Below are 26,800 nucleotides of genomic sequence, written 5' to 3' on the forward strand. Positions count from 1 at the left end.
CAGAATATCAGTGCTGGCAGGGGTAGGTTGTGAGAAGATCATCTTACAACCAAAGAAGTTTCAAACAAAAAGCTCTTCCTGTTGTATAGACTTGGAGGCTGAAGTGAGTTAGTGGTGGGAGGGCAAGGAATAAAAGAAGTGAAAGCTATCAAAACTAATAAAAATGTCTACAATGAAATGATAATGAAAAACCAAACTATGTAGAAGCGTATGAACAGTACAGTATCTTAGATGAATCCTCCATGCATAAAAATGCCTCAAAATTGAGGTACATGGATTAGTAATGCAGATATTTCCAGTTGTATGGGACTTAGTCTTTGACTGCAACCACTGCCAATGTCTACACTTCACTGGCTGTAAATCAAGTCTAGCGTGGAATCTGAAGATTCCCCCCCCCATGACAACTGCCAGATAAGGCCTTTGTAATTGTCTAAGGTTGGGCCTAAAAGATCACACATGGGAATTTGGCTGTTAAAAATGCTTCAGTGTAAACACATATGCATATCAACATACATGTACATATATTATATATAGGCATAGCCATACTCACCTATGCTTATGTACATATACATGTGAACATATACATGAATATGCATATTCATAGAAATATTTAGAAATCATTATTTCTTACAGAAGTATTCAATTCCAATCTATCCCTTCAAGACCTGTTCTTTCCTTTCTCTATTTCACGTGTGTATGTCCTGCCTTCTGAAGTGTGAATCAATCTACACAACATCAATATATTTAATCATTTGATCTATATTTTAGTGCTTCTTAAATTGTTTCAGAATGCAGAACACTAGAGAAAACACTAGAAAAATAAGCTTATTAAACAAGATTTGTGATTTGTTTACACTTTACCCCTCCACTGTTTTGTGCAGGAGTAAGTGTATATTTCAAACACTTTATTGATTTACTTGCATTATTGTTTTCTTACTTATGCCAGTAGGTTTATTTACTTATATTTAGTTTCAGTTTTAATTCCCATTCTTATCTTTTATGATTTAGGGTTCTCTTTATTGAGATATAATTGACATGTGATATTATATTACTTTCAAGAGTACAACATAATGATTCAATGTATGTGTCCAGTTGATTCTTGAACAACATAAGGGTCTATGTTCATGCAGGTCCACTTATATGAAGATTTTTTTCAAATATAGTACTATAAATGTACCTTATGATTTCCTTAATAACATTTTTCTTTGTCATACTTTATAAGAGTACAGTAGAAAGTACATATAACATACAAGGTATCTGTTAATCAACTGTATTAGCTATCAGCAAGGCTTCTGGTAAACAGTAGGGTGTTAGTAGTTCAGGTTTATGGGAGTCAAAAATTATACATTGATTTTTGACTGTATGGGGGGGGGGTCAGAGCCCCTAACCCCCACATTGTTGAAGGGTTAGCTGTATATTGTGAAATGATCACCATAGTATGCAGAATTAACATCTATCACCACACATAGATACAATTTATTTCTTATGCTGAGAACTTTTAAGGTCTACTCTCTTAGCAACTTTCTGGTATATAATGTAGTATCATTAACTATAATCACCATGTGGTACATTATATCCCAGGACTTATTTATTTTATAACTGGACATGTGTACCTTTTGGCCATTTTCACCCATTTGCCCTTGTTCCGGTTCTGGCAACCACCAGTCTGTTCTGTGTGGTGGTGGTGGTGTGGCCTTTTCTTCTGCGTCGGCGTAGGCTTATGATTAGGAGGGGGATCCAGGCTCTTCTGCTCCCTTCCAGAAGTAATACCCTACGCATACGTATTCTCATTCCTTCATCCTTAGCCTTCTCTCTTCGCTTCTGACTTCTTCCTTGTCCGTCTCCTTCTCCTCCTCCTCCTCCTCCTTCTTCTTATTCTCCTTCTTCTCCTTCTTCTTCTTCTTCCCCCTCCTCCTCCTCCTCCTTTTTTTTTTTAGCTCTACCTATAAGTGAAATCATATAGTATTTGTCTTTTTCTCTGACTTACTTCACTTAGCATAACCCCTTATTGCATGCAGGTTGTCACAAAAGGCAGGATTTTCTTCTTTTTATGTGTGGATAATATTCCTATATATGTGTAAGTCACAGTTTTAAAATCCATTCATCTATTGATGGCCACTTAGATTGTTTCCATGTCTTAACTATTGTAATTAATGCTACAGTGAACAAGGGAATTCAGATATCTTTTTGAGTTACTATTTTGTTTCCTTTGGAAAAATACCTAGAAGTGGAATTTTTGGAACATATGCTAGTTCTATTTTTGATTTTTTGAAGAACCTCCATACAGTTTTCTATAGTAGTTGTACCAATTTACATTTCTATGAACAGTACACAAGGAGAGGAGTTAAGATGGTGGAGAAGTTGGAGATGGGATTTCTCTCATCCCTCAAACACAGGTGTATTGAGGTCACATCACTTGGAAACACCCAGGAAATAAATCTGCAGGGTGGCAGAAGGATCTCCACAGGTGGAGGGAGATAGCTTGGTAGGATCGAGGTGCATGTATGTGAATTGGGGGAGAAAATGGAATAGGCACAGAGGGAAGGAAACTCATTCTGTGGAGAGACAAAGGCAAAGGTAGAGAGGTTGTGGAATTGCTGTTTTGAGTTAGTGTAAGGAAAACTTCTCTGGACCATCGACTAGAGAACAAGAAATCAGAGAGTACTAGTTTGTATTTTGCAAACAGCCTCAGGAGCTGAAGATCAGAGTTGTCAAAAGTGTATGACTCTCCAGACTGAAGCCACTGTGTGTGCTTATGCCTGATGGGAGGATGCCAACCTTGGGAGACAGCAGCCATCTCAGGAGTGCACCAGGAGAGAACAGTTCCCTTCCTCTAGTACTGTGGGAAGATGGTTTATTGCCTCCCCAAGGAGAAAAGACAATGCAGGCGCCAGCCAAAGGCCTTTTATTGGCGGGACTAAGGGAGGGGGGGGCACTACACCACCAGAACAGGATCTACATAGTGCAGGGCCCTTTAAGACATCAGGGTTAGAATCCCAACTGAGGACTTAGCAGGCACGGGAGACTGTTGGAGCAGGGTAAGCCCACTGCCTGCGCTACTCTGTAAGGGCTGCCTGAACAGTGTGGTTTGAGACATCTGGTCTGGGGCAGAGAGATTGTGGTGTTGCTATTTTTCTCCTCAACAGGAACACAGTGAGACTTCAGGGAGCAGCACAAGTGGGCCTCAGTGGAGACGGGACCAACTTACACCAAACCCCCCTCCTCTGTGCCTGGCAACTGTTTATCTACTGGAGGAAGACTGCACCAGCCAGCACAGCCACAGGACCCAGTTAGCAACAGATAATTGGTTTTGGTTTTTGTCTGTTAGTCTGTCTTCTTCTTATCTTTTCCTTTCATTTCCTTTCTTTTTGTTCTTTTCTTTCCTTTCCTTTTCTTGTTCTTTTTCCTTTCCTTTCCTTTCCTTTCCTTTCCTTTCCTTTCCTTCCTTCCCTTTCTTTCCCTTTCCTTTTCATTTTCCTTCTACCCTCTTCTTCTTTTTTCTGTTGGAATCAGGCTTATAGTTTCTGATTTGGTTTTGATCAATTTTTATCATATATATATTTTTTTCTGTTTTGTTTTTTTAATCAGGCATTTTTACTTTATTCTTTTTATACCTTTTCTGTATCTCCTTTATTTTCCTTTCTCTCTCTCTGGATTAAGCCTGATTTGTTTGTTTGTTTGTTTGTTTGTTTGTTTTACTGTCTGCTTGGTCTCTTTTTTTCCACTTTCATTTTTTTCTTTGTATGTAATCAAGCTTCCCCCCCTCCTTTACTTCAAAACACACCTGGTGGAAGGTACAAACACTCCACCACTACAAACAAAGAGGAGCTTTGCAGAGGACTGACAAGTGGGAGAGAGCAGCCAAAAAGTAACAACAGAGTGCATGCACCACACTCCAAAAACACTTCCTGAAGTGCCAGGCCATGGACAGTGTATGGCCCCTTTTTAATACAGTAGTACTTGCAGGCACAGGATTCATAGCAAGCTATTAAAATATATAAAAGACAGAAACCTATCCAAAATGGCAAAAAGGAAGAATTCTCTTCAAAAGAAAATCCAGGAAGAAATGACAGCCAGAAAAGTGCTCATAACAGGTATAAACAATATATCTAAGAACTTATGATGACAGTCATAAGACTAATAGCTGGGCTTGAAAAAGGCATAGAAGATAGCAGAGAATCTATTGCTGAAGATATCAAAGACCTAAGAAATAGCCACAATGAATTAAGAAATGCTGTAAATGAGATACAAAATAAACTAGATACAGTGACAGGATGGAAGAAGCAGAGGAAAGAATAGATGAACTAGATGATAACATTATGGAAAATGATGAAGCTGAAAAAAAAGAGGGAAAGGAAATTACTAGATTATGAAGGGAGAATTAGAGAGCTAAGTGATTCCATGAAATGAAATAGTATCTGTATCATAGGAGTTCCAGAAGAAGACACAGTGAAAGGGGCAAAAGGTTTATTTGAACAAATTATAGCTGAGAACTTCCCTAATCTGGGGAAGGAAACAGGCGTTCAAGTCCAAGAGGTACAGAAAACTCCCTTTAAAATCGGCAAAAACAGGGCAACACCATGACATATAGTGAAACTGGCAAAATACAAAGATAAAGAGAGAATTCTGAAAGTAGCTAGGGACAAATGGGCCTTAACTTGCAAGGATAGACACATAAGGGTAATAGCAGACCTGTCCACTGAAACTTGGCCGGCCAGAAGGGAGTGGCAGGAAATATTCAATGTGCTAAGTAAGAAAAATATGCATCCAAGAATCCTTCATCCAGCAAGGTGGTCATTCAGAATAGGAGAAATAATGGCTTTCCCAGATAAACAAAAGCTAAAGAAGTTCATGGCCACTAAACCAGCCCTGCAGGAGATTCTAAGGGGGATTCTGTGAGTGGAAAGCAGCAAAGACTACAAAGGACCAGAGACATCTCCACAAACACAAAGCCCACAGATAACAGTGGCACTAAATCTGTATCTTTCAATAATCATTCTGAATGTAAATGTACTAAATGCCCAATAAAAGACATGGGGTATCAGAATGAATAAAAAATACAAGATCCATCTATATGCTGCCTACAGGAGATTCATTTTAGACCTCAGGACACCTGCAGATTCAAAGTGAGGGAATGGAAAACCATCTGTCATGCTAACAGATATCAAAAGAAAGATGGAGTAGCCATGCTTCTATTAGACAAACTAGATTTTATTTTATTTATTTTTAAGTGTTTGTTTGTTTTTGAGAGACAGAGACAGAGAGCAAGTTGGGGAGAGCAGACAGACGGAGATAGAATCTGAAGCAGGCTCTAGGCTCCGAGCTGTCAGCATAGAGCCTGATGCGGAGCTCAAACTCACAAGCTATGAGATCATAACCTGAGCTGAAGTCAGACACTTAACCAACTGAGCCACCCAGGTGCCCCCAGACAAACTAGATTTTAAAACAAAGAGTCTAACAAGAGATGAAAAAGGGCATTCTATCATAATTAAGGGGTCTATTCATCAAGAAGAGCCAACAATTGTAAAAATTTATGCCCCAACGTAAGACACCAAAATATATAAATCAATCACAAACATAACTAAATGTATAGATAATAGTATCATGATTATAGGGGACTTTAATATTCCACTTACAACAATGGACAGATCATCTAGGCAGAGAGTAAGGGAACAATGGCTCTGAATGACACATTGGGCCAGATGGACTTAATAGATATATTCAGAAATTTTCATTCTAAAGCAACAGAATACACATTCTTCTTTAGTGCACATGGAACATTCTCCAAAATAGATCACATATTGGGTCACAAAACAGCCCTCAGGAAGTGTAAAAAGATTGAGATCATACCATGCATATTTTCAGATCACAACACTGAACAACACTATGAAACTTGAAATCAGCCACAAGAAAAAATTTGGAAAGTCCCCAAACACATGGAGGTTAAAGAACTTCCTACTTAAGAAGGAATGGGTCTACCAGGAAATTAAAGAAGAAATTTAAAAATATATGGAAGCAAATGAAAATGAAAACACTATAGTGCAAACCCTTTGGGATGTAGCAAAGGCAGTCCTAAGAGGAAAATACATTGCAATTCAGGTCTATCTCAAGAAGCAAGAAAGGTACCAAATACACAACCTAAGCTTACACCTAAAGGAGCTAGAAAGACAGCTGCAAATAAAGCCCAAACAAACCCAGCAGAATAGAAATAATAAAGATTAGAACAGAAATAAACAATATAGTAGAATATACTAGAACAGATATAGTAGAACAGATCAATGCATCTAAGATCTGATTTCTGAAAGAATAAACAAAATTGATAAACCCTCAGCCAGACTTCTTTTTTTTTTTAATTTTTTTTCAACATTTATTTATTTTTGGGACAGAGAGAGACAGAGCATGAACGGGGGAGGGGCAGAGAGAGAGGGAGACACAGAATCGGAAACAGGCTCCAGGCTCTGAGCCATCAGCCCAGAGCCTGATGCGGGGCTCGAACTTACGGACCGCGAGATCGTGACCTGGCTGAAGTCGGAGGCTTAACCGACTGCGCCACCCAGGCGCCCCACAGCCAGACTTCTCAAAAAGAAAAGACAGAGGACCCAAATAGATAAAATCATGATAGAAAGAGGAGAGATTACAGCCAACACCACAGAAATACAATTATTAGAGAATACTATGAAAAATTATATGCGAACAAACTAGAAAATCTGGAAGAAATGGGCAAATTTCTAAACATTCACACACTACCAAAACTCAAACAGGAAGAAAGGAAAAGTTTGAACAGACCCATACCCAGCAAAGAAATTAAATCAGTTATCAAAAATCTCCCAACACATAAGAGTCCTGGGCTAGATGACTTCCCAGGGGAATTCTACAAGACATTTAAAGCAGAGTTAATACCTATTCTCAAATTGTTGCAAAAAAAAAAAAAATAGAAACAGAAGTAAAGCTTCCAGTCTCATTCTTTTTTTTTTTAATTTTTAAAATATTTATTCTTGAGAGAGACAGAGACAGAGTGCAAGCAGGGGAGGGGCAGAGAGAGAGGGAGACACAGAATCTGAAGCAGGCTCCAGGCTCTAAGCTGTTAGCACAGAGCCCGACACAGGGCTCAAACTCACGGACCATGAGATCATGACCTGAGCCAAAGTTGGATGCTTAACTGACTGAGCCACCCAGGCGCCCCATCATTCTATGAAGCCAGCATTACCTTGATTCCAAAAACAAAGACCCCACTAAAAAGAATTACAGGCTAAGGTCCCTGAGGAACACGGATGCAAAATTCTCCACAAGATACTAGCAAATCGAATTCAACAGTATATTAAAAGAATTATTCACCATGATCAAGTGGGATTAATTTCTGGGCTGTAGGGTTGGTTCAATATTCACAAATCAATCAACGTGATACATCACTTTGATAGAATAAAGGATAAGAACGATATGATGCTGTCAATAGATGCAGAAAAAGAATTTGACAAAATACAGCATCTTTTCTTAATAAAAACCCTCAGAAAGTTGGGATAGAAGGAACATACCTTATCCTAAAAGCCATATATGAAAGGCCCACAGCTAATATCCCAAACGGGAAAAAACTGAGAGCTTTCCCCCTGAGATCAGGAACACGAGAGGGATATCTACTCTCACCATTATTGTTTAACATTATTTCAAGTCCTAGCATCAGCAATCAGACAACAAAACGAAATAAAGGGCATTCAAAATGGCAAAGAAAGAGTCAAACTTTGACTCTTAGCATGATATTCTACGTGGAAAACCTGAAACACTCCACCAAAAACTTCTAGAGCTGTTATAAGAATTCAGCAAAGTTGCAGGATATTAAATCAATGTACAGAAATTGGTCGCATTGCTATACACCAAAAATGAAACAAGAGAAAGACATATCTTGAAATTGATCCCATTTACAATTGCATCAAACACCATAAAATACCTAGGAATTAACCTAACTAAACTGGTAAAAGATATGTATGATGAAAACTGTAGAAAGCGTATGAAAGAAATTGAAGAAGATACAAAGAAATGGAAAAACATTTAAGGCTCATGGATTGGAAGAACAAATTTTGTTAAAATGTCCATACTACCCAAAGGAATCTACACATTTAATGAAATCCCAATCAAAATAGCAGCAGCATTCTTCACAGAGCTAGAACAAACAATCCGAAAATTTGTATGGAATCACAAAAAACCCTAATTCACCACAGTAATGTTGACAAAGAAAACCAAAGCTGGAGGCATCACAATCCTGGACTTTAGCCTGTATTACAAAGCTGTACTCATCAAGGCAGTATGGTACTGGCACAAAAACAGACAAATAGACTAATAGAGTAGAATAGAGAACCCATAAATGGACCCACAAATATATGGCCAACTAATCTTTGACAAAGCAGGAAAGAGTATCCAATGGAAAAATATAGTCTCTTCAGCAAATGGTGTTGGGAGAAATGGACAGCAACATGTGGAAGAATGAACCTAGACCACTTTCTTACACCATACATAAAAATAAGTTCAAAATGGATGAAAGACCTAAATGTGAGACAGGAATCCACCGAAGTACTACAGGAGAAAACAAGCAACAACCTCTCTGACCTTGGCTGCAGCAACTTCTTACTAGACATGTCTCAGAAGGCAAGGAAAATAAAAGCAAAAATGAACTATTGGGACATCATTAAGGTAAAAATATTCTGCAAAGCAAAGAAAACAATCAACAAAACTAAAAGGCGACTGGTGGAATGGGAGAAAATATTTGTAAATGACATATGAGATAAAGGGTTAGTATCAAACATCTATAAAGAATTTACCAAACTCAACACCCCAAAAAACAGATAATCCAGTGAAGAAATGGGCAAAAACAATGAATGAACACTTTTCCAAAGAAGACATTTAGATGGCAAACAGACACATGAAAAGATGCTCGACATCACTCATCATCAAGGAAATAGAGATCAAAACCACAGTGAGATATCACCTCACACCTGTCAAAATGGCTAAAATTAACAGCTCGGGCAACAACAGATGTTGGTGAGGATGTGGAGAAAGGGGAATACTCTTGCACTGTTGGTGGGAATGCAAACTGGTGCAGCCACTCCAGAAAACAGTATGGAGTATCAAAACATTAAAAATAGAATTACCCTGTGACCCATCAATTTCACTATTAGGATTTGCACTACTAGGAATTGTACTACTAGGAATTTATCCAAAGGATACAGGAGTGCTGATTCAAAGCGGTACATTTACCCCAGTGTTTATAGCAGCACTATCAACAATAGCCAAAGTATGAAAAGAACCCAAATGCCCATCAACTGATGAATGGATTAAGAATTGGCATACATATTCAATGGAATACTACTCATCTTGAAAAAGAATGACATCTTGCCATTTGCACCAATGTGGATGAACTGGAGGGTATTGTGCTAAGCGAAGTAAGTCAGTCAGAGAAAGACATATATCATATGATTTTACTCATATGTGGAATTTGAGAAAGTTAACAGATGATCATAGGGGAAGGGTAGGAAAAATAAGATAAAAACAGAGAGGGAGGCAAACCATAAAAGACTCTTAAATACAGAGAACAAACTTAGGGTTGATAGGGGTGCAAGGTGGGGAAAATGGGTTATGGGCATTAAGAAGGGCACTTGTTCAGATGAGCACTGGGTGTTATATGTAAGTGATGAATCACTGGAAACTATGCCTGAAGCCAAGACTACACTGTATGTTAGCTAACTTGAGAACAGAAAGACAAACAAACAAAAAAGCAAAAAACAAACAACAAAAAACAAAACAGTATGCAAGGGTTCCCTTTTCTCCACATCCTTACCAACACTTATTTCATGTCTTTTTTATAATAGCCATTCTAAAACATGTGAAGTGATATCTCTTTGTAGTTTTGATTTGCATTCACCTGATGGTTACCTTTTTATGTACCTGTTGGCCATCTGTATTACTTCTATTGGAAAAAAAATATCTATTCAGATCTTCTGCCCATTTCTTAATTGGGTTGTTTGTTTGCTATTAAGTTGTATGAGTTCTTTATATTTTTGAAATTAACCCTCCATATGATATATGACTTACAAATATTTTTCCCCATTCTATACATTGCCTTTTCATTTTGTTGATGGTTTCCTTTGTTAAGCAGAAGTTTTTGAGCTTGATTTAGTCCCACTTGTTTATTTTTCCTTTGGTTACCTTTACTTTTTGTGTCAAATCCAAAAATCATCACCAAGAATTGTGTCAAGGAGCTTTCCACCTATGGTTACTTCTAGTAGTTTTATGGTTTCAGGTCTTACACTCAAGTCTTTAACACACTTTGAGACTTTATTTTTGTGTATGGTGAAGGACAGTGGCACAGTTTCATTCTTTTGCATATGACTGTCCAGTTTTCCCAGCACCATTTTGTGAATAGACTACATCGAATATTTTTGGTTCCTTCATCATACATTAAGTTACCATGTTTGCATGGGTTTATTTCTGGGAACTCTATTCTGATCCATTGATTTATGTGTCTGTCCTTATAGCAATAGTGTTTTGATTACTATAACTTTGTATATAGTTTGAATCAGGAAGTGTGGTGCTTCTACCTTTGTTCTTTCTCAAGATTGCTTTGGATATTTGAGGTTTTGTGGTTCCATTAAATCTTAGGATTGTTCTGTTTCTGTGAAAATACCATTGGAAGTTTGATAAGGATTGCATTCAATCTCTACATTGCTTTTGGTAGTATGGGCATTTTAACAATATTAATTCATATAATCCAAGAGCATGGACTGTAATTCCATTTATTTATGTGTTCTATTTCTTTAATAAATGTCTTATAATTTTCAGTGTACTGGTATTTCACCCCCTTGGTTACATTTCTTCCTAGGAACTTTGTTCCTTTGGATGCTATTGTAAAAGACATTGTTTTCCTAATTTCACTTCTTTCTGCTACTCTATTGTTAATATGTGTAAATGCAACTGACCTTCGTATATTGTTTTTATATCTTGCTACTTTATTGAATTTATTAGTTTTAACTATTTTTTGGTGGAGGCTTCAGGCTTTTCCATATATAATATCACATTATCTACAAATAGAAACAGTGTTATTTCTTTCTTTCCAGTTTTGGATGCTTTGTATATTTTTTCTTATTTAATTGTTTTGGCTAAGACTTCCAATACCACATTATATAAAAGTGGTGAGAGTGGATGTCCTTGTCTTGTTCCTGATCTTAGAGAAAAAGCTTTCAGCTTTTCGTCATTGAGTATGATGTTAGCTGTGAGCTTTTCTTATATATGGCCTTTGTTGTGTTGAGGTGAATTCTTTTTATACTTAATTTATTGAGAATCTGTTATGAAAAGTTGAAATTTTGTCAAATGCTTTTTCTGCATGTTTAGATTATCATGTGATTTTTTTATCCTTTGCTCTTTAATGTGGCATATCATAGTGAATGATTTGCATATGTTGAACTATCCCTACCTCCCTAAAATAAATGCCATTTGGTCATGATGCATGATCTTTTTAATGTGCTATTGAATTCTGTTTTCTATAGATTTTTGCATCTATGTTCACCAGGGATATTGGCCTATTGTTTTGTGGGGTTTTTTGTGGGGTCTTTGGCTTTGGTATCAGGGTAATGCTGGCCTCATAAAAAGGGATTTCAGAATTTGTTATGAGTGAATGATTGTGTTTATAAGTTGAACTCCTCATCACCAATGTGATGGTATTAGAAGTGAGGGCTTTGAGAATTGCTTGGGTCATGGGGGTAACGCCCTCATGAATGGGATTAGTGTTCTTATAAAAGAGACCCACAGAGATCCTTCATCCCTTCTGTCATGTAAGGAATAGTGAGAAGGTGTAAGCTGAGTCAGGAATGAGTTCAGGGAGGGAGGGAGGGAGAATCTGAAGTTGGCTCTGCACTGTCAGCACAGATCCCAATGTTGTGGTCAAACTCACGAAACTGTGAGATCATGACCTGAGCCAAAATCAAGAGTTGAATGCTTAACCAACTGAGCCACCCAGGTGCTCCTCTTACCCTTTTTAATATGGCTGTTTTAGGATGCTATGCTTCACTGGTGTAGTGGAACCTCTCAACCAAACTCTGGAGCTCTCATAAATGTATTTTATCCATAGATGGTTGTTAAATCAGTGTTAAGTGGAGTTCAGGGCAGAAACTTCTTAGTCTGCCATCTTGCTGATGTCACCCTCTAAATCATTTTAAATTAAACTCATCAAAAGATGTTTTCTTTTATTCATGAATCAGTATTTGAGCTTATATTTTATAGCAATTTTACATTTTAACCTAAATTGTGAGTACTCCAAAATAGCTACAGAATAAAAGACGAATTATTAATAACTTTTGTTTTTTTTCTCTAGTCTTAAGACTATTTCATATCCATGGGTTATACACTCAGTATTTGCCAAACCATATAACAGGCCAATAATAGTCTCTTAAAAGTATTGCACCTTTCATAGGAGAAGGGAAGTTAAGATAAGATAAAAACAGAGAGGGAGGCAAACCACAAGACTCTTAAGTACATGGGGAGCCTGGGTGGCTCAGTCGGTTGAGCGGCCGACTTCAGCTCAGGTCACGATCTCGCAATCCATGAGTTCGAGCCCCGCGTCGGGCTTTGTGCTGACAGCTCAGAGCCTGGAGCCTGTTTCAGATTCTGTGTCTCCCTCTCTCTGACCCTCCCCTGTTCATGCTCTGTCTCTCTCTGTCTCAAAAATAAATAAACGTTAAAAAAAATTTAAAAAAAGACTCTTAAGTACATAGAACAAACTGAGGGTTGATGGGAGTGGGGAAAATGAGTGACGGGCATTAAGGAGGGCACTTGTTGGGATAAGCATGGGGTATTACATGTAAGTGATAAATCACTGGATTCTAATCCTGAAGTCAAGACTACACATATGTTAACTAACTTGAGAATTAAAAAAAAAAGGAATTGTACCTTTCAGCTGACTCCAGAAGATTATGGTACCAAAAGCCAATGGGCACCTCTGGCTTCTAGCAGTATCCTTCTGCCATAGGCTCTAAACACTGAACTGAGAGGTTACTGAGAACTATAACCCAAACACAAATGTGAGTCAAAGACTCACTCTGGGTACAGAGTGGGTGGTGTGTTGGAGGGCCTCTGAGTCATTCTATGATTACGTCCTACTCAAGGATAGAGACCTTTGTGGTATCCTGATACATGAATTCCATCAAGATGATCACGTGATGAATGCCAAAGCACTAGTAGCTGAAAAGTCCTACCAATTGATGGGCCTCCTTTGTATTTATTGGGGCTTAGAGATACTAAAAGCTTAGCAATTATCTCTTATAGAATGAAACACACTGCCCCTTCCCAGTTTAATCCCAGAGATTTTACTTGGTTACCAGGTCCTTGTGCTTTTTTTTTTTTTTTTTTTTGTATTAATGTCCCAGTCTTGTTACCACATGTGAATCCATGTGCCTTCTGTCTTTGTTGGATAGTACCCTTGTTTAGGTTCAAAGGAGGGTATCAGTATTTGTATAGGGTATCAGTGTATAGTGGAAAGCTAGTGTTCCATGTGGGAGTGGGACTTTTTCCAGGTCATGGCCTGTGGAAAGACATTACATGTGTATTGCAACTCACTACACATATGGCAAACTGATCTTGAGCATCCATGTGGATAAAAATGTTGAAAGGGACATTTGAAATATCAATTACTTTATACATATTTCCCTCTGCTTATGCAATGACCTGCATGACAGTAATGATATTGAATAACATCATTGCACAGGGCTCCATGATTGCATTGCATCTCTAATAGTCAGTTGAATCTCCAGACACAAGGGGCTTAATCCACAGGCTAGATAGGGCTACTGAATGGAGAAATAGTCTCATGGAAAACTTGTGCTTCATTAAGCTCAGAATAAGGAAGCTGTCTCTTTTTCTCTTCCAAATAGTTGCTTTGGTAGTTAAAGGCGCTAGGCAGTAGTAATCTGTTAGGCTCAGAGTTTTCTACATTAGGTCTCTGAAATGGTCACGATTGCAGGATTTCCTGTCATAGCTTAGGGATAAGGGAGAGGGGCTGGGCATGCACAGGTATATAAACATATATATCAACAACGCATTCAGTAGTGGAGTCCATAACAATAGGGTTTGGGGTAGTGGTGGCTGAAGGGATATACCTATAGTTGGTTGCCTCAAATCCAACACCAGAGAGTATTATCTGTTACTCCTTCATCTTGGTCCAAAAGGCCCAAGAAATACAATTCTTCCTCACCTCCCCAATGAACTGTGACTTTGCCAAATGCCTCCATGTTACCAATGGGGTCATAGGGACCTTGGCCTAACACATAGTCTTGTTTATTTTTTAAAGTTGAGAGATCTGAGTAAAAGTAGGAGGTTGTTCTCTGATTCATCTTAAGATTCACTGGGAGGCCTGGAGGGAATAGTCATAGGAGTTATCACTATGTGGACTTTAGTGGGGCTCTGTGTTATGCCCCCATTATCTGGTCACAAGTATCTGATGCAGAGCTTTTTAATCTCTTCCTGGAGACCCATTGTTGAGTAACAAAACCCATAGATGTCTTTGGGAAAGACTTTAACCAGGTGGTCCGGGAGTAAGTACTCACTTATCATTTGTACATCATTCTGGCTGCTAGTGAAAAGTTGGTATCTTGCTAGTATTTGCTTTTTCTTTGCTTGGAAGTTTTTAAGTTGAGATCTGGATTGTTCCATGAACCAGCTGACATCACCTTGTAAGGAGGTTTAATTGAGCTAGGTAACCAGTGAGAGTTGCAAGAATGAAATCCGATCGGAGTCTGGTACACAATCTCATCATTTAGTATACTTGCTCCTAATTGTTGAACCAAGGAACTATCAGGTGGCTTGCAGAGCACCTTGTAGGTGGTTGTAAAAGTGGTCCATTTTTTGGGGGGGGGGGTAGAGAACTCACCTTATTTGGACCAAACCAGTTCAAGACCAAATAGTAGCTAACTAAGGAAGGAGAGCGTCTCAGGTATTAATGTTGTTTCTTCCACTTGACCCCTTCTTCATCTTTCTTAGGCAAAGTGGCCACTGAAAGACTTCCTGAATGAGGGAGTCTGTAGTGACACACTTCACAAAGTGCCACTGTCCCTAACTACATTTAATAAGATTACTTCCTTTATGCTGGAGGCAAATTATTCATGGTTTCTTTGGGTCCCTGGGCAAAGTAATCCTGAGGGTCCTACATTCTTTTTCATTAAACATGAGAAAAATTCACTGCATTATAGGTTGTCATCAGCACCAGAGACATGCTTAGATCTAGTAGTCATTGTGTGCAATCTACATGAAGGGTCTACACAACTTTTGATGACAAACTACTTTATTTTCTGGTTTGTCTTTCCTGTGTTTCTTTTTCTAAAGGTAAGTATATATTTTCTTTTTATTTCCCATTCTTTTTTTCCTAAAAGCATACTTGATAGCTTCCATTTGCATTTTTTCCCAAATAAACTTATCTCTTAGCAATCCCTTAAAGTTGGGATATAGTAATTTTTAAAATTACTTTAGAGCCACATATGTAACTCTTTGTACCACATTATACATCATAGTTGATATTACTTTGTTATTTAACCAATCTCATATGCTTATATATTTGGGTGCTTTTGAGTATCTTATAATTACAAATATGGTGTAATGAATAATCTTGTATGCATGCATTTGAATTGTTTGGGCTATGACTATATATATTAACCTAAACTATAAATAATCCAAAGCAAGTAGGAACTAATATAAAATATATTTTTATGACAAGAAATGTTTATGAAATAATGAGACTACTTCAACACACACATACTAAAATTCTTCTCATCATAAAATCCTGGGTCTAGCATTATGGTAATAAAAATGAGAGAAAATAATGCTATATACTTGTTGTAAGTTTGATCTCTAGAGATTTCAAATAGAACTGTTTTTCTGTTTAATGAACTAAATGTATCTCTTTATGTAGCTAATGATGATGTACCAGATAAAAACCTTATGCTTAAGCATCAAGACTCAAAGTCAGAAACAGAAATGCAAGTAAAGAAACAAAAAACTTCCCAAGGTGAAGCATTCATTAGTAAGTAGAATAATTATAGATAAATCTAAATTATTTTAAGTTATATTCATCAAATCTCTTTACTTTGGTTCATGAATATGTATTTGAACATATATTTTATAGAGATTTTTACACTTTGATTTAAAGTATGAATACCCTAAGAACAAAAACAAAAGTATTGATAACTTCTGGTTGGAATTGCTTGTATTGAGACTATTTCACAGTCATGAGTCATATGTCAGTATCCACTGAAGCTCAATAATAGACCACTAATTATTTCTTAAAGGGTGTATATTTTTCACCTAGCTACTGCTAGAGATTATGGATTCAAAGGTCCAACAGATGTCTCTTATCTGTAGCAGTGTTTTTCTTCCTAAAGTTCCAACTGGCAAAGAGAGACATTGTTGAGATCTGTAACTCGAAAAGCAAAATGGATCAGAGGAGCCTAGGGGAAGGGTTGCCTCAGTGTGAGGGCTTCCAGGTCATTCTTCTGGTTGTGGATCCATTAAAAGTAAATGACCTTTCTTATAATCCCAGTGATAGGGGGCATTGAGCATGCAAGTAAGTGAATAGTTCCATCAATTATCAGGTATCCTTTATAATGGTTGTAGCATAGAGGGCCAAAGCCAGTTTCCTCTAATGGGATGAGACACCATACCTCTTGTAAATAATGCCCAGGAATTTCATTTGGGTACTAGGTTCTTGAACTTTGTAATAATGGTCCATCAAGTTACCACCTGTGCATCAGCAAGGTGCACAGCAAGGTCTAGCCCTTGGTTTTGGTTAGTTCCTTGTCTTGAACCAATATAATGATATTATCAATAACATAGAAAGCTATTCCTCCCTCTGGTAGTAGGATATTTTCCAGGTTATGATCTATGCATTGGTGACAGATCAAAAATTTAGATTTGTGGAAGGATATGAGTGATGAGTTATACCCATTCTACACAAGAATGAACTGATACTAATAATTCCCAGGCAGAGGGATACTGAAAAGGGTTGCAATATCAATTGTTGCATAACAAGTTCCCACATTGTGGACAATAGTTTCTACATCAGTCAGTGTCAGATACTGCTAGTACCAAGGGCTGTCCTTTGTATTGAATGACCAAAATCAATTGAGTATGAACTCAAGGCCAGATGCACAAGCCAATTGATTTATTGAATGGGGACATAGGTTCCAGGAGATTTTGCTGTCTTAAGATCAGCAAAGAGGGAAATTATTCATCTTATTTCCCAGGAATATTTTTGGGAGACAAAGGTGCTGCTAGGTGCTGGCAATTAGGTAGGTTAATTGTTTTCTTATGCTCCCTTAAAATGGCTCTAACTGCAACAATTTCCATCAGGGCTTGGAAGAATGTGAGTGCAGTTTTTTATAGACAATATATCTCTAACACATATCTCTAATACATTTATTTTCTGGGGCCATAACAATGGAATTTTTTGTTGACCCAAGAGGACCCATCCATAGTCTGGTCTGGATAAGAGTTCCATTGGTGTTGGCCTCAGACCCCAAACCAGACAGCATTATTTGTGTTCCTATCATCCTGATGTCAAGAGTTGTGATTACAGCCACTTATGTGCCACTATTCAAAAGACATTAAAAATGCACTTGTCCACCATTTCCCAGTTAACTTCTTCCTTAGCAGAGGTCCTCATGTGTCCACTGGGTATATTGGGATGTGGCCTATCCCCTTGTATTTTTCATTTTTGAAAGGCAAAAGTTCAGAGTAAAAATTGGCTGGGCTTTCTGACTCCTGTCAAGATTCACTGGGAGGACATTTGGGCTCTTTACATAATTTGGCTATTGTTGATAATGCTGCTATATACACTGAAGTGTATGTATCCCTTCAGATCAGTATTTTTTATTTCTTTGGGTAAATACCTAGCAGTAGTTAGTTCTATTTTTAACTTTTTGGGGAACCTCCATACTGTTTTTCAGAGTGGCTACACCAGTTTGGATTCCCACTAGCAGTGTAAGAGAGTTCCTTTTTCTCTGCATACTTACCAACATCTTTGTCTCCTGTGTTGTTAATTGTAGCCATTCTCATGGGGTGAGGTAATATCTCATTGTAGTTTTGATTTATATTTCCCTGATGATGAATGATGTTGAGAATATTTTCATGTGTTAGCCATCTAGATGTCTTCTTTGGGAAAATGTCTATTCATGTTTTCTGGCCATTTTTTAACTGGATTTTCATTTTTGGGTGTTGTCATTTATAATTTATTTATATATTTTGGATACCAACCCTTTATCGGATATGTCACTTTTAAATATCTTCTCTCATTCTGTAGATTTCCGTTTAGCTTTGTTGATTGTTTCCTTCACTGTGCAGAGACGTTTTATTTTGATGTTCATTTTTGCTTTTGTTTCCTTGCCTCAGGAGATGTATCTAGTAGAAAGCTTCTATGACCAATGTCAAAGAGGTTCCTACCTGTGTTCTCCTCTGAGATTTTGATGGTTTCATGTCTCACATTTAGATCTTTAATACATTTTGAATTTTTTTATGTGTGTTGTAAGAAAATGGTTCAGTTTCATTCTTTTTCATGTTGCTCTCCAGTTTTCCCAATACCATTTGTTGAAGAGACTATTTTTCTGATTGGATATTGTTTCCTGTTTAGTTGAAGATTAATTGACCTTATAGGTGTGGGTTCATTTCTGAGTTTTCTATTCTGTTCCATTGATCTATGTGTTTGTTTTTGCACCAGTGCCTATACTGTCTTGATCACTACAGCTTGACTAGTGAATGAATAAAAATGTACCACACACACACACACACACACACACACACACACACACTGAAATATTACTCAGCCATAAAAAAGAATGAAATCTTGCCATTTGCGATGTCGTGAATGGAGCTAGAGAGTATTATACTAAGTGAGATAAGTTATTCAAATAAAGACAAATACCATATGATTTCACTCATATGTGGAATTTAAGAAACAGATAAACATGTAAAAAAAAAGGAGGGGCAAACAATAAATCAGACTCTTAACTATAGAGAACAAACTTAGGGTTGCTGGAGGGGAGGTGGGCTGGGAGATGGGTTAAATGAATGATTAAGGGTATTTGTAATGAGCACTTGGTATTGTATGTAAGTAAGTGATAATCACTAAATCCTATACATGAAACTGATATTAACTGTATGTTAACTAACTGGAATTTAAATAAAAATTTGGAAGAGAAAAAAACATTGTAAGGAGTAGAGTGATAACACTTGTTTTTGTCACAGTAACTGTCACCATGTATACCACAGTGGTACAGACCCTTGAGTGCTCCTGAATACTACCTGTCCATGAGTACCTTGGTAAAGAGTCCTTCAGTCTCTTCATTTGAGAACCCACTGATGGGCAACTGAACTTATATATCTCGTCTAGAAAACCTTTGCTTATCTTGTCCAGGTTTAGCTGCCCAATTACCATTTTATATCACTTTTTCTGCTGGTCAAGAGTTGCTACCTTGACAGAACTATTCCATGCCCACTTCTGTGGGCAACATGGCTGTTGTCCAGTCTCTCCAAGGAGTTTTGTATTTACAAGCCCCACAGATGCTAGTCTCCCTCAATAAGTTTAAAAAGATTATCTCCTGTATTATTGAGGGGAACTACCCAGTCTCCAAGGTCTCTTCAGGTCACTGGATCAAGTGACCCTAAGACCCTACATTCTTTTTTCCTTAAAGAACATATCTCAATAAATTAATGAGTCGTAGGCTAACTATGACAAGGAGGGGTTCTTAAAATTAAGAGCATTGAGTGCAACTCAGCATGCTAGATCTCTGATAACTTTAGGTCCTATCACCAGAGGACCAAAGGCAGTAGCCAAGGTATTGCTTCCCTAGCTTAGAGTTCATCTGTTGAATATCTAATTTGACCACTCACGGTGTGTTTTAGCCAGTGAATTGAGAGGTAAATAGAAGGACCATTGTTCATGCTCAGAATTTAAAAGTAAAGTATATGTAAATAATACAATAGTACTCTCCTGGAGAGCCCCCATCAGTGTCCACTAGCACTTCTGGAGATACATTATCTTGTCTGATGCTGTGCCCTGTAGGACCCTATGACTTTTGTGAGTGATCCAGTTGTATCCCTCAAAAGAGTCTTGTAGACTCACTAGCACCTCCCAAAGTTCTCCTTCCAGAATTTTACTTTATTGTTGACTATGCCAATTTGTCAGAGAAAAAGCTGCCAATTTTGACTTCGTCAATTTAGATAGCAAACCCAACTGAAAGTAACAGTTAAGCTTTTATTCACTTACTACAATAGTATAAACAAGAGTCTAAATAGGAAAACGTCTTTCATTTACTCCACAGAACCGAACCAGCAAAGGGTCAGATGTATCAGTACAGATGGGAGTGAAGTTTGGGGGAAGATAATCTCATAGCTGAAGAAGCCCCAAACAAAAGGTTCTGGTCTGTTTTTGAATCCAAGGGCCTTGCAAATATTGATGTAGGATGACTAGGAGTACAGAAGTCCTAAATACTGAGTTGAAATGAGAAAGGTATCTTTAAATATCCCTAGTAAAGAGGCCTATTGAGAAGTGCCTAAAAAGTACAGTGTATTAGCTGACTCCTCACTTTTTCACAAGAAGGCCTCTAATGGAGGCACCTGGCATGGAAACAGAATGCATAAGATGGGTCTTAGTCTTTGACTGCAACTACCTCAAGTGTCTGGCGTTCACAGGCTGTACATTAAACTTGGTGTGGGTGGTAAATTCCACCCCCTTTCCCCACTGTGAGTACTGCCAGGTAGAAACTTTGTAATTGTCTATGTTTGGGCCTATAGACAGATGGGTATCACAAAGTCAATGTCAAAATGTCAAATGTAGGATTTTGGCCTGGAGTTGAACTCCCATATATACATATGTATATATACACATACACATATTTATACACACATACACATATGTGCACATATACGTGCATATACAAATGCAGAGACACATTTAGATAGCAAGCCAAGTTGAAAGTAACAACTAATTTCTAAATTAATTTAGAAATCATGAGTTCTCATGGACATCTTAAATTTCAGTCCATCCCCTCAGTACTTGTTCTTCCCTTCCTTTTTTTCATATGCAGATGTTCTTTTATAGTGTGAACCTGACTCTGAACAACCATATTAATTTGCTTATCCCTACAACGTTTCTGAAATTATTTCAGAATTGCTTAGTATATGCTACTAGAAAAATAAACCTATTGAAAGATTCTGTTATATGTTTGTAGTCTGCCCCCTATTCTCTTGTTGAAGAATGAGGGTTTATGTTAAATAATACATTGCTGAATTACTTAGATTAGTACTTTTTCTTTCTAAGGTTTCTTTCCATTTTAGTTGTCTTATACTTGACCTTATTTCAATTGTTGGAATATGCCTAATGTGATCGTACTTCTAAATTAGAAAATAAGTAAAAAGGTATACTTAGAGATTACCATTCCTTCTTATTATTCCCCTCACATCTTATAGTTGATTATTTGTATTTTTTCTTACATGTTTCCTGTGTTTTCTGTTTTAAAGGTATCTATTTTGCTCTCTCTTTTTTTATTTTCCTTCTTTTAAATCATTATCCCCATTTCTGGTTTCTTTTTTCCACTTATTATTATCTCCAGGAAATTCTTATAAGTCAGCTTATAAAGATCTTTATCACATTACTTATGAGAATTTATACCATGCCATAGTTCATAGAATTATATCTTATTCAGTCACCCATACTTGAACATTTATGTAATTTTCAATATTTTTCAATGAAAAATAATGTAGAGATAATGTACATATATTTTAACTTTTATTTTATTAATATGCATTAACATAAAGTATAAATAACACAAGAAAATTAGAGGCTAATATAAATATTTAATGAAAAATATGTTCTTGAATTAAGGAGATAGCTCCAACAATTACCCATTAAAACCCTTATCACCTTATTCATGTAAGATTTCACATTATAGTGATGTATTTATAATTGTTTATGTGAAAGAAAATGCTGCTATAGACTATTCCTAAGTTTCAAACTTAGGAATTTCACAATAGTTCTGTTTTGTTAAATGGTGATTTAAAAGCCTCTCTTTATGTAGCTCATGACAACATAACAGATGAAAACCCTGTGCTTGAGCCTCAAGAGTCAATGTCAAAAACCCAACTTCAAGTAAACAAACAAAAAATTGCTAAAGAGGAAAGAGTCACTAGTAAGTATAATAATTATACATAAATATTTTAAATTAATCATATCAGAAGATTGTTTTACTTTGGTTCATGAATATGTAGATGAACATATATTTTGTAGAAAATTTATAGTTTGATTTTGAATCTGAATATCCTAATTGGAGAAGAAAGTCAAAGTATTCATAACTTTTGTTGGTTTCTGCTTGTAAGACAATTTCACATCCACAAGTCATGTGCTCAGTATCCACTAAGATCCAATGACCGACCAGTAGTATCTCAAGGGGTGTATACATTTTAGGAAGATTTTGGGTTCAGTAACCCACCAGTCACCTCTGACTTGTGGCATTGTCCTTCTGTCATAGAACTCAAATTGGTAGATAAGGTGTTGAGATCTGTAACTCAAAAGGCAAATGTGGATCAAAGGAACAAACTAGAAGGGTTGCCTGAGAGGCCTGTTGGAGGATCCATAAGGCATCCGTTTGGCTGGGACCCACTTGAAGGTAGAGGCCTTTTTTGGTAACATTATAGATGGGTATCATTGAGATGTCTGCATAGGTAATATGAAAGTTCCAGAAGCTAAATAATCCCACCAATTACTGGGTCTCCTTTGTATTTTTTGGGTAGAGAGAGAAAAAAAAGCTTTACCCCTTAGAACTTGGAGTGAGACAATGTAATCCTTTCCATTTTGCCCCCATATTTTGTATGAGTATTAGGTTCTTGTGCCGTGTTTATATTAATGGTATAGCTGTGTTGCTGCATGTGGGTTATTACAGTATGCAGTCCTTGTTGGGTAGTACTCTTGTCGGGGTCCAGTGGAGAATGCCATAAATATAGTGGAAGGTTAGTACTTGATCTGGGGGCAGGACTTTTTTCCAGGTTATGGGCTTATGGAAGGACATCAAGGGTATATTATAACCCATTACACATAAGGTAAACTTATGATCCTAATTACCGGTGTTGAACAGGGATGCTAGAAGGGGCATTTATGATACCAGTTGGTGCATACCTATTTCACTCACCTTGGGCAGTAAACTTCTATGAAGGTCACAATTCCAAGTGACACCAGCATCCATTTCTGTACTATGGTGTTGAGTGATGATAATAAATTGAGTCTCTAGCTACCCAAGGCCTTACACACAGACTGAAAGGGTTTATGAATAGAGAAAAAAATGTCATGGACAACTTTGTTTTATTAAGCTCAGCAGTGAAGGCAATTTTTTTCCCCTAGGTAGTGTTCTTGGATGGCAAAGGTGCTAGGCACTGGTAGCTTGGTAGGCTTATAGTTTTCTATATACCAAATTAAAATGGCCCTAAACTACATCAGTTGCCAGTAGGGCTTGGGGAGGAAAGTGAGTGAGATGTACATAGAAAATACATCTATACAAATAATGCATTCAGTAATGGAAGCCATAACAGTGGAGATTTTTAGTGGCCTGTAAGGACACACCCACAGTTGAGTTTGGATAAAGGTCCCATTTAGTACGCTCAGCCCCAAAACAATTGGACCTTATCTCTTTTCCCCTCATCCTAGTGTCAGTAATTATAGGGATCACATTCACATATGCACCAGTATCCAAGAGGCCTAGAAATGCAATTCTCACCCATCTTCCCATTGAACCATGACCTTGGCATACACCCTCATCCCCAGATGGAGATATAGGAATCTTGACCTAATTCTCATTGTTGTTTATACTGAAAGCTCAAAGTTTGGGTAAAAGTAGGTCGTGGGGGAGGAGAGGTCTCTGGTTATCCCAAGATAAACTAAGAAGTGCAGAAAGAAGAGCACTTGTGTTAGTCTTAGATGTCATCACCATTTGGCTTCTAGTGGGGCTGTGTGTTGGGTGACCTATGGATCACTATCTGGCCATGAATCCTTGTTGGAGAGTCCATTAATGTCATCCCTGAGGCCCCATTGTCGAGTAACCAGACTCAGAACTTTCCTTGGGGAAACACTTAATCAGATTGTTCAGAAGTGGGTTCCTGCTTAACATTTTTATGTTACTCCATTCACTAGTCAAACATCGTTATTTCACATTAGCTGGTTTTTCCTTGCCCTGAAATCTGTCAGTTAAGAGGATTCAGGTTGTCTTGTGAACCAATTGACATCACCTTATAAGGAGGTTTAATTGAGCTAGAAACCAGTAAAGGTGGTACAAATGACCCTGGAAATCTGAGTCTAGTTAACAATCTCCTAATCTGTTTACTGTGCTTGCCCCCCATTGTTCAACAAAAGGACCATCAGAGTGGCTCATTGTGGTTCATCTTTCAGGTGGCTATAAAAGTGATCCAAACAGCCTTTCTGGTCTAAGGACACTCAATATTGGTGGGCCAAACCTGAGAAAGGAGCTGAGGACCAAGTGTGTCTAGGGTTTACATTATTGCCTTCCCCACTTTCCTTGTCTTTCTTGGTCAAGTGGCCACTGTGAGGACACTCTGAATGAGTGAGTCTGCTGTGATACATCCCCTCACTAAATTTCATGAGTTACTTCCTTAATGATGGAGGCAAACTACCTCATACTCTATGCTCTCCTCAGCTCACTAGCAAAGCAATGTTGGAGGTTTTGTATACTTGTTCATTAAAAATGAGTCTCAAATATATACTACAATATAGGCTGTTCCTCAGTGAGAGGGACATGCCTAGCACTATCAAAAGTTATTTAGTAAAATTCAACAAACATCGTCCACAGTGACTTTGGAAAAAACTAAAAAACTACTTTTTTTTCCTGATTTATCTTTCATGTTTAATTTTGTAAAGGTAAATATCTATTTTTAAATTTCCTTTCTGTTATTTCCTAAAAGATAATGTACTAGATACCCTTTCTACCAGTTTTTTTATTCCACTTAACATTATATCCTGGACATTCCTCCATCAGTTTGATGGGATCTTTTCTTCATTTCTTTTAGAGTTGCATGTACAGTTGTTTGGATTGTACTATGTACCATAATTGATATTACTATAGTTTCTAGTATATACCTTAGTTTATTGAACCAATCTCCTATGTTTGCATATTTATGTGGTTTTGAATATTTTGCAATAACAAATATGCTGTAATGAATAATATTGTGCATATATATTTTCATTCCTTCATCAATAATTATGTTTTAATTTAAAGTATTAACAGAAATAAAAACTCAATTGAGACATATTTGAGAACTATGAATGTTAATGGAATAATGAGACAGTTTTAATACATCCATTAAAAACTCTTCTCACCATTTTCATATTGGACCTATAATTATGATAATTTACTTATAACTTTTTAAAAATGAGAGAAAACTTTGCTGTGCATTTGTCAATATTTTGAAAGCCTGGAATCTCACAATATTTTTGTTTTTCCATTTACTGGACTAAATGCCTCTCTTTATGTAGCTCATGATAAAGTACCTGGAAATCATGATCCTAAAGACTCAATGTCAAAAACTCAACTGCAAGTAAAAAAACAAAGAGCTTCCAAAGGGGAAAGATTCTATGGTAAGTATGGTAATTATAGACAGCTTTAAATGAAATTCATTGGAAGATAATTTTTCTTTGGTTTATGAATATTTGTTTCAGCATATTTTTTTATAGAAATCAAAGATTGACTAAAGTTAATTACCCTAAGATAACTATAGAACAAAGGGAGAAGTATTGATATTCTTTGTTGGTATTTCCTCTCCTATGGTTATTTCTTGGTCAAAGGCAACCACTCAGTGTCTGCAAAGGCCCTGTAACTGGCCAATAATATCTCTTAAAGAATGTGTACCTTTCATCTGCCTCCTGGAGATATGAGTTTGAAAGACCAAAGGGGTACTTCTGACTTATGGCAGTGGCCTCCTGCCTTACCTTCTTTCAGGGAGAAGAGATTTTCCTGAGTTCTGTAAGTCAATGAGCCAATAGAAATTAGAGGGGCTCAGTGGAAAGGCAGCCTTGTGACCTGTTGGAGGGACTCTGGGGCATATTCTTGGTCATGGCCCTACTGAAAGGAACTGGCCCTTCTGCTTATCCCACAGATAGGCCATCACAGACCCTAAATGGGGAATATGAGAGTGTAAGTAACTGAATTGACCCATCAATTGCTGGGCTTTCATTTGTTAAAGTAGAGAGGGGCAAAGCTGGGCACTGTTCTCTGAAATGAGATGTCATGCCCCTTACAGAGCATGTTGAGGAATTCTATTAGGGTACCAGGTAACTGTACCTTGCCTGTAATACTAACCTCACTGAGTTGCCGTATGTGGATCTGCAGGACAATCAGTATTTGTTTAGTTGTGTCCGTGTTGGTAGATGTCATCAATAGAGTGGAAGTCTATTGATTTCTCTGAGAGTGGGACCTTTTCATGTCATCGTTTGTGTGTTGATGGCAGATATTCAGAGAATTTTGACAGCCTTTTGGAAGTACAGTAGTGGCATATGACAACCCAATCCCCAAAGGCTACTGATTATGATCTTCCACAATAAAGGGATGTTAAAAGGGCATTCATAATAGCAATTGCTGCATCCAAGTTCCCTCAAATTTGGACATAGACTGTAGCACTGTCACAATGTAAATACCATAGTTGTAAGGTCTGTACTACAACATTAAGTTGCATAAATCAGTTGAGTCTCTATACACCCAAAGTTGTGAGCACAGATTGGCTG

At 37.3% G+C, this 26,800-nt stretch overlaps 1 protein-coding gene across 1 annotated transcript in view; it reads left to right on the top strand.

Annotated features, from left to right (window-relative positions):
* LOC115518625 (coiled-coil domain-containing protein 7-like) overlaps nt 1-26,576 on the top strand; it is a 31,144-nt gene extending 4,568 nt beyond the window's left edge. Inside the window, exons 3-6 of the mRNA XM_032593762.1 lie at nt 15,941-16,051; nt 22,098-22,208; nt 25,556-25,657; nt 26,527-26,576. Coding sequence (XP_032449653.1) covers nt 15,941-16,051; nt 22,098-22,208; nt 25,556-25,657; nt 26,527-26,576 — 374 coding nt within the window. The remainder of the gene's footprint in view (nt 1-15,940; nt 16,052-22,097; nt 22,209-25,555; nt 25,658-26,526) is intronic.
* Nucleotides 26,577-26,800: the final 224 nt, after the last annotated feature.

Source organism: Lynx canadensis, chromosome B4, assembly GCF_007474595.2.
Source record: "Lynx canadensis isolate LIC74 chromosome B4, mLynCan4.pri.v2, whole genome shotgun sequence".
Classification (NCBI taxonomy): domain Eukaryota; kingdom Metazoa; phylum Chordata; class Mammalia; order Carnivora; family Felidae; genus Lynx; species Lynx canadensis.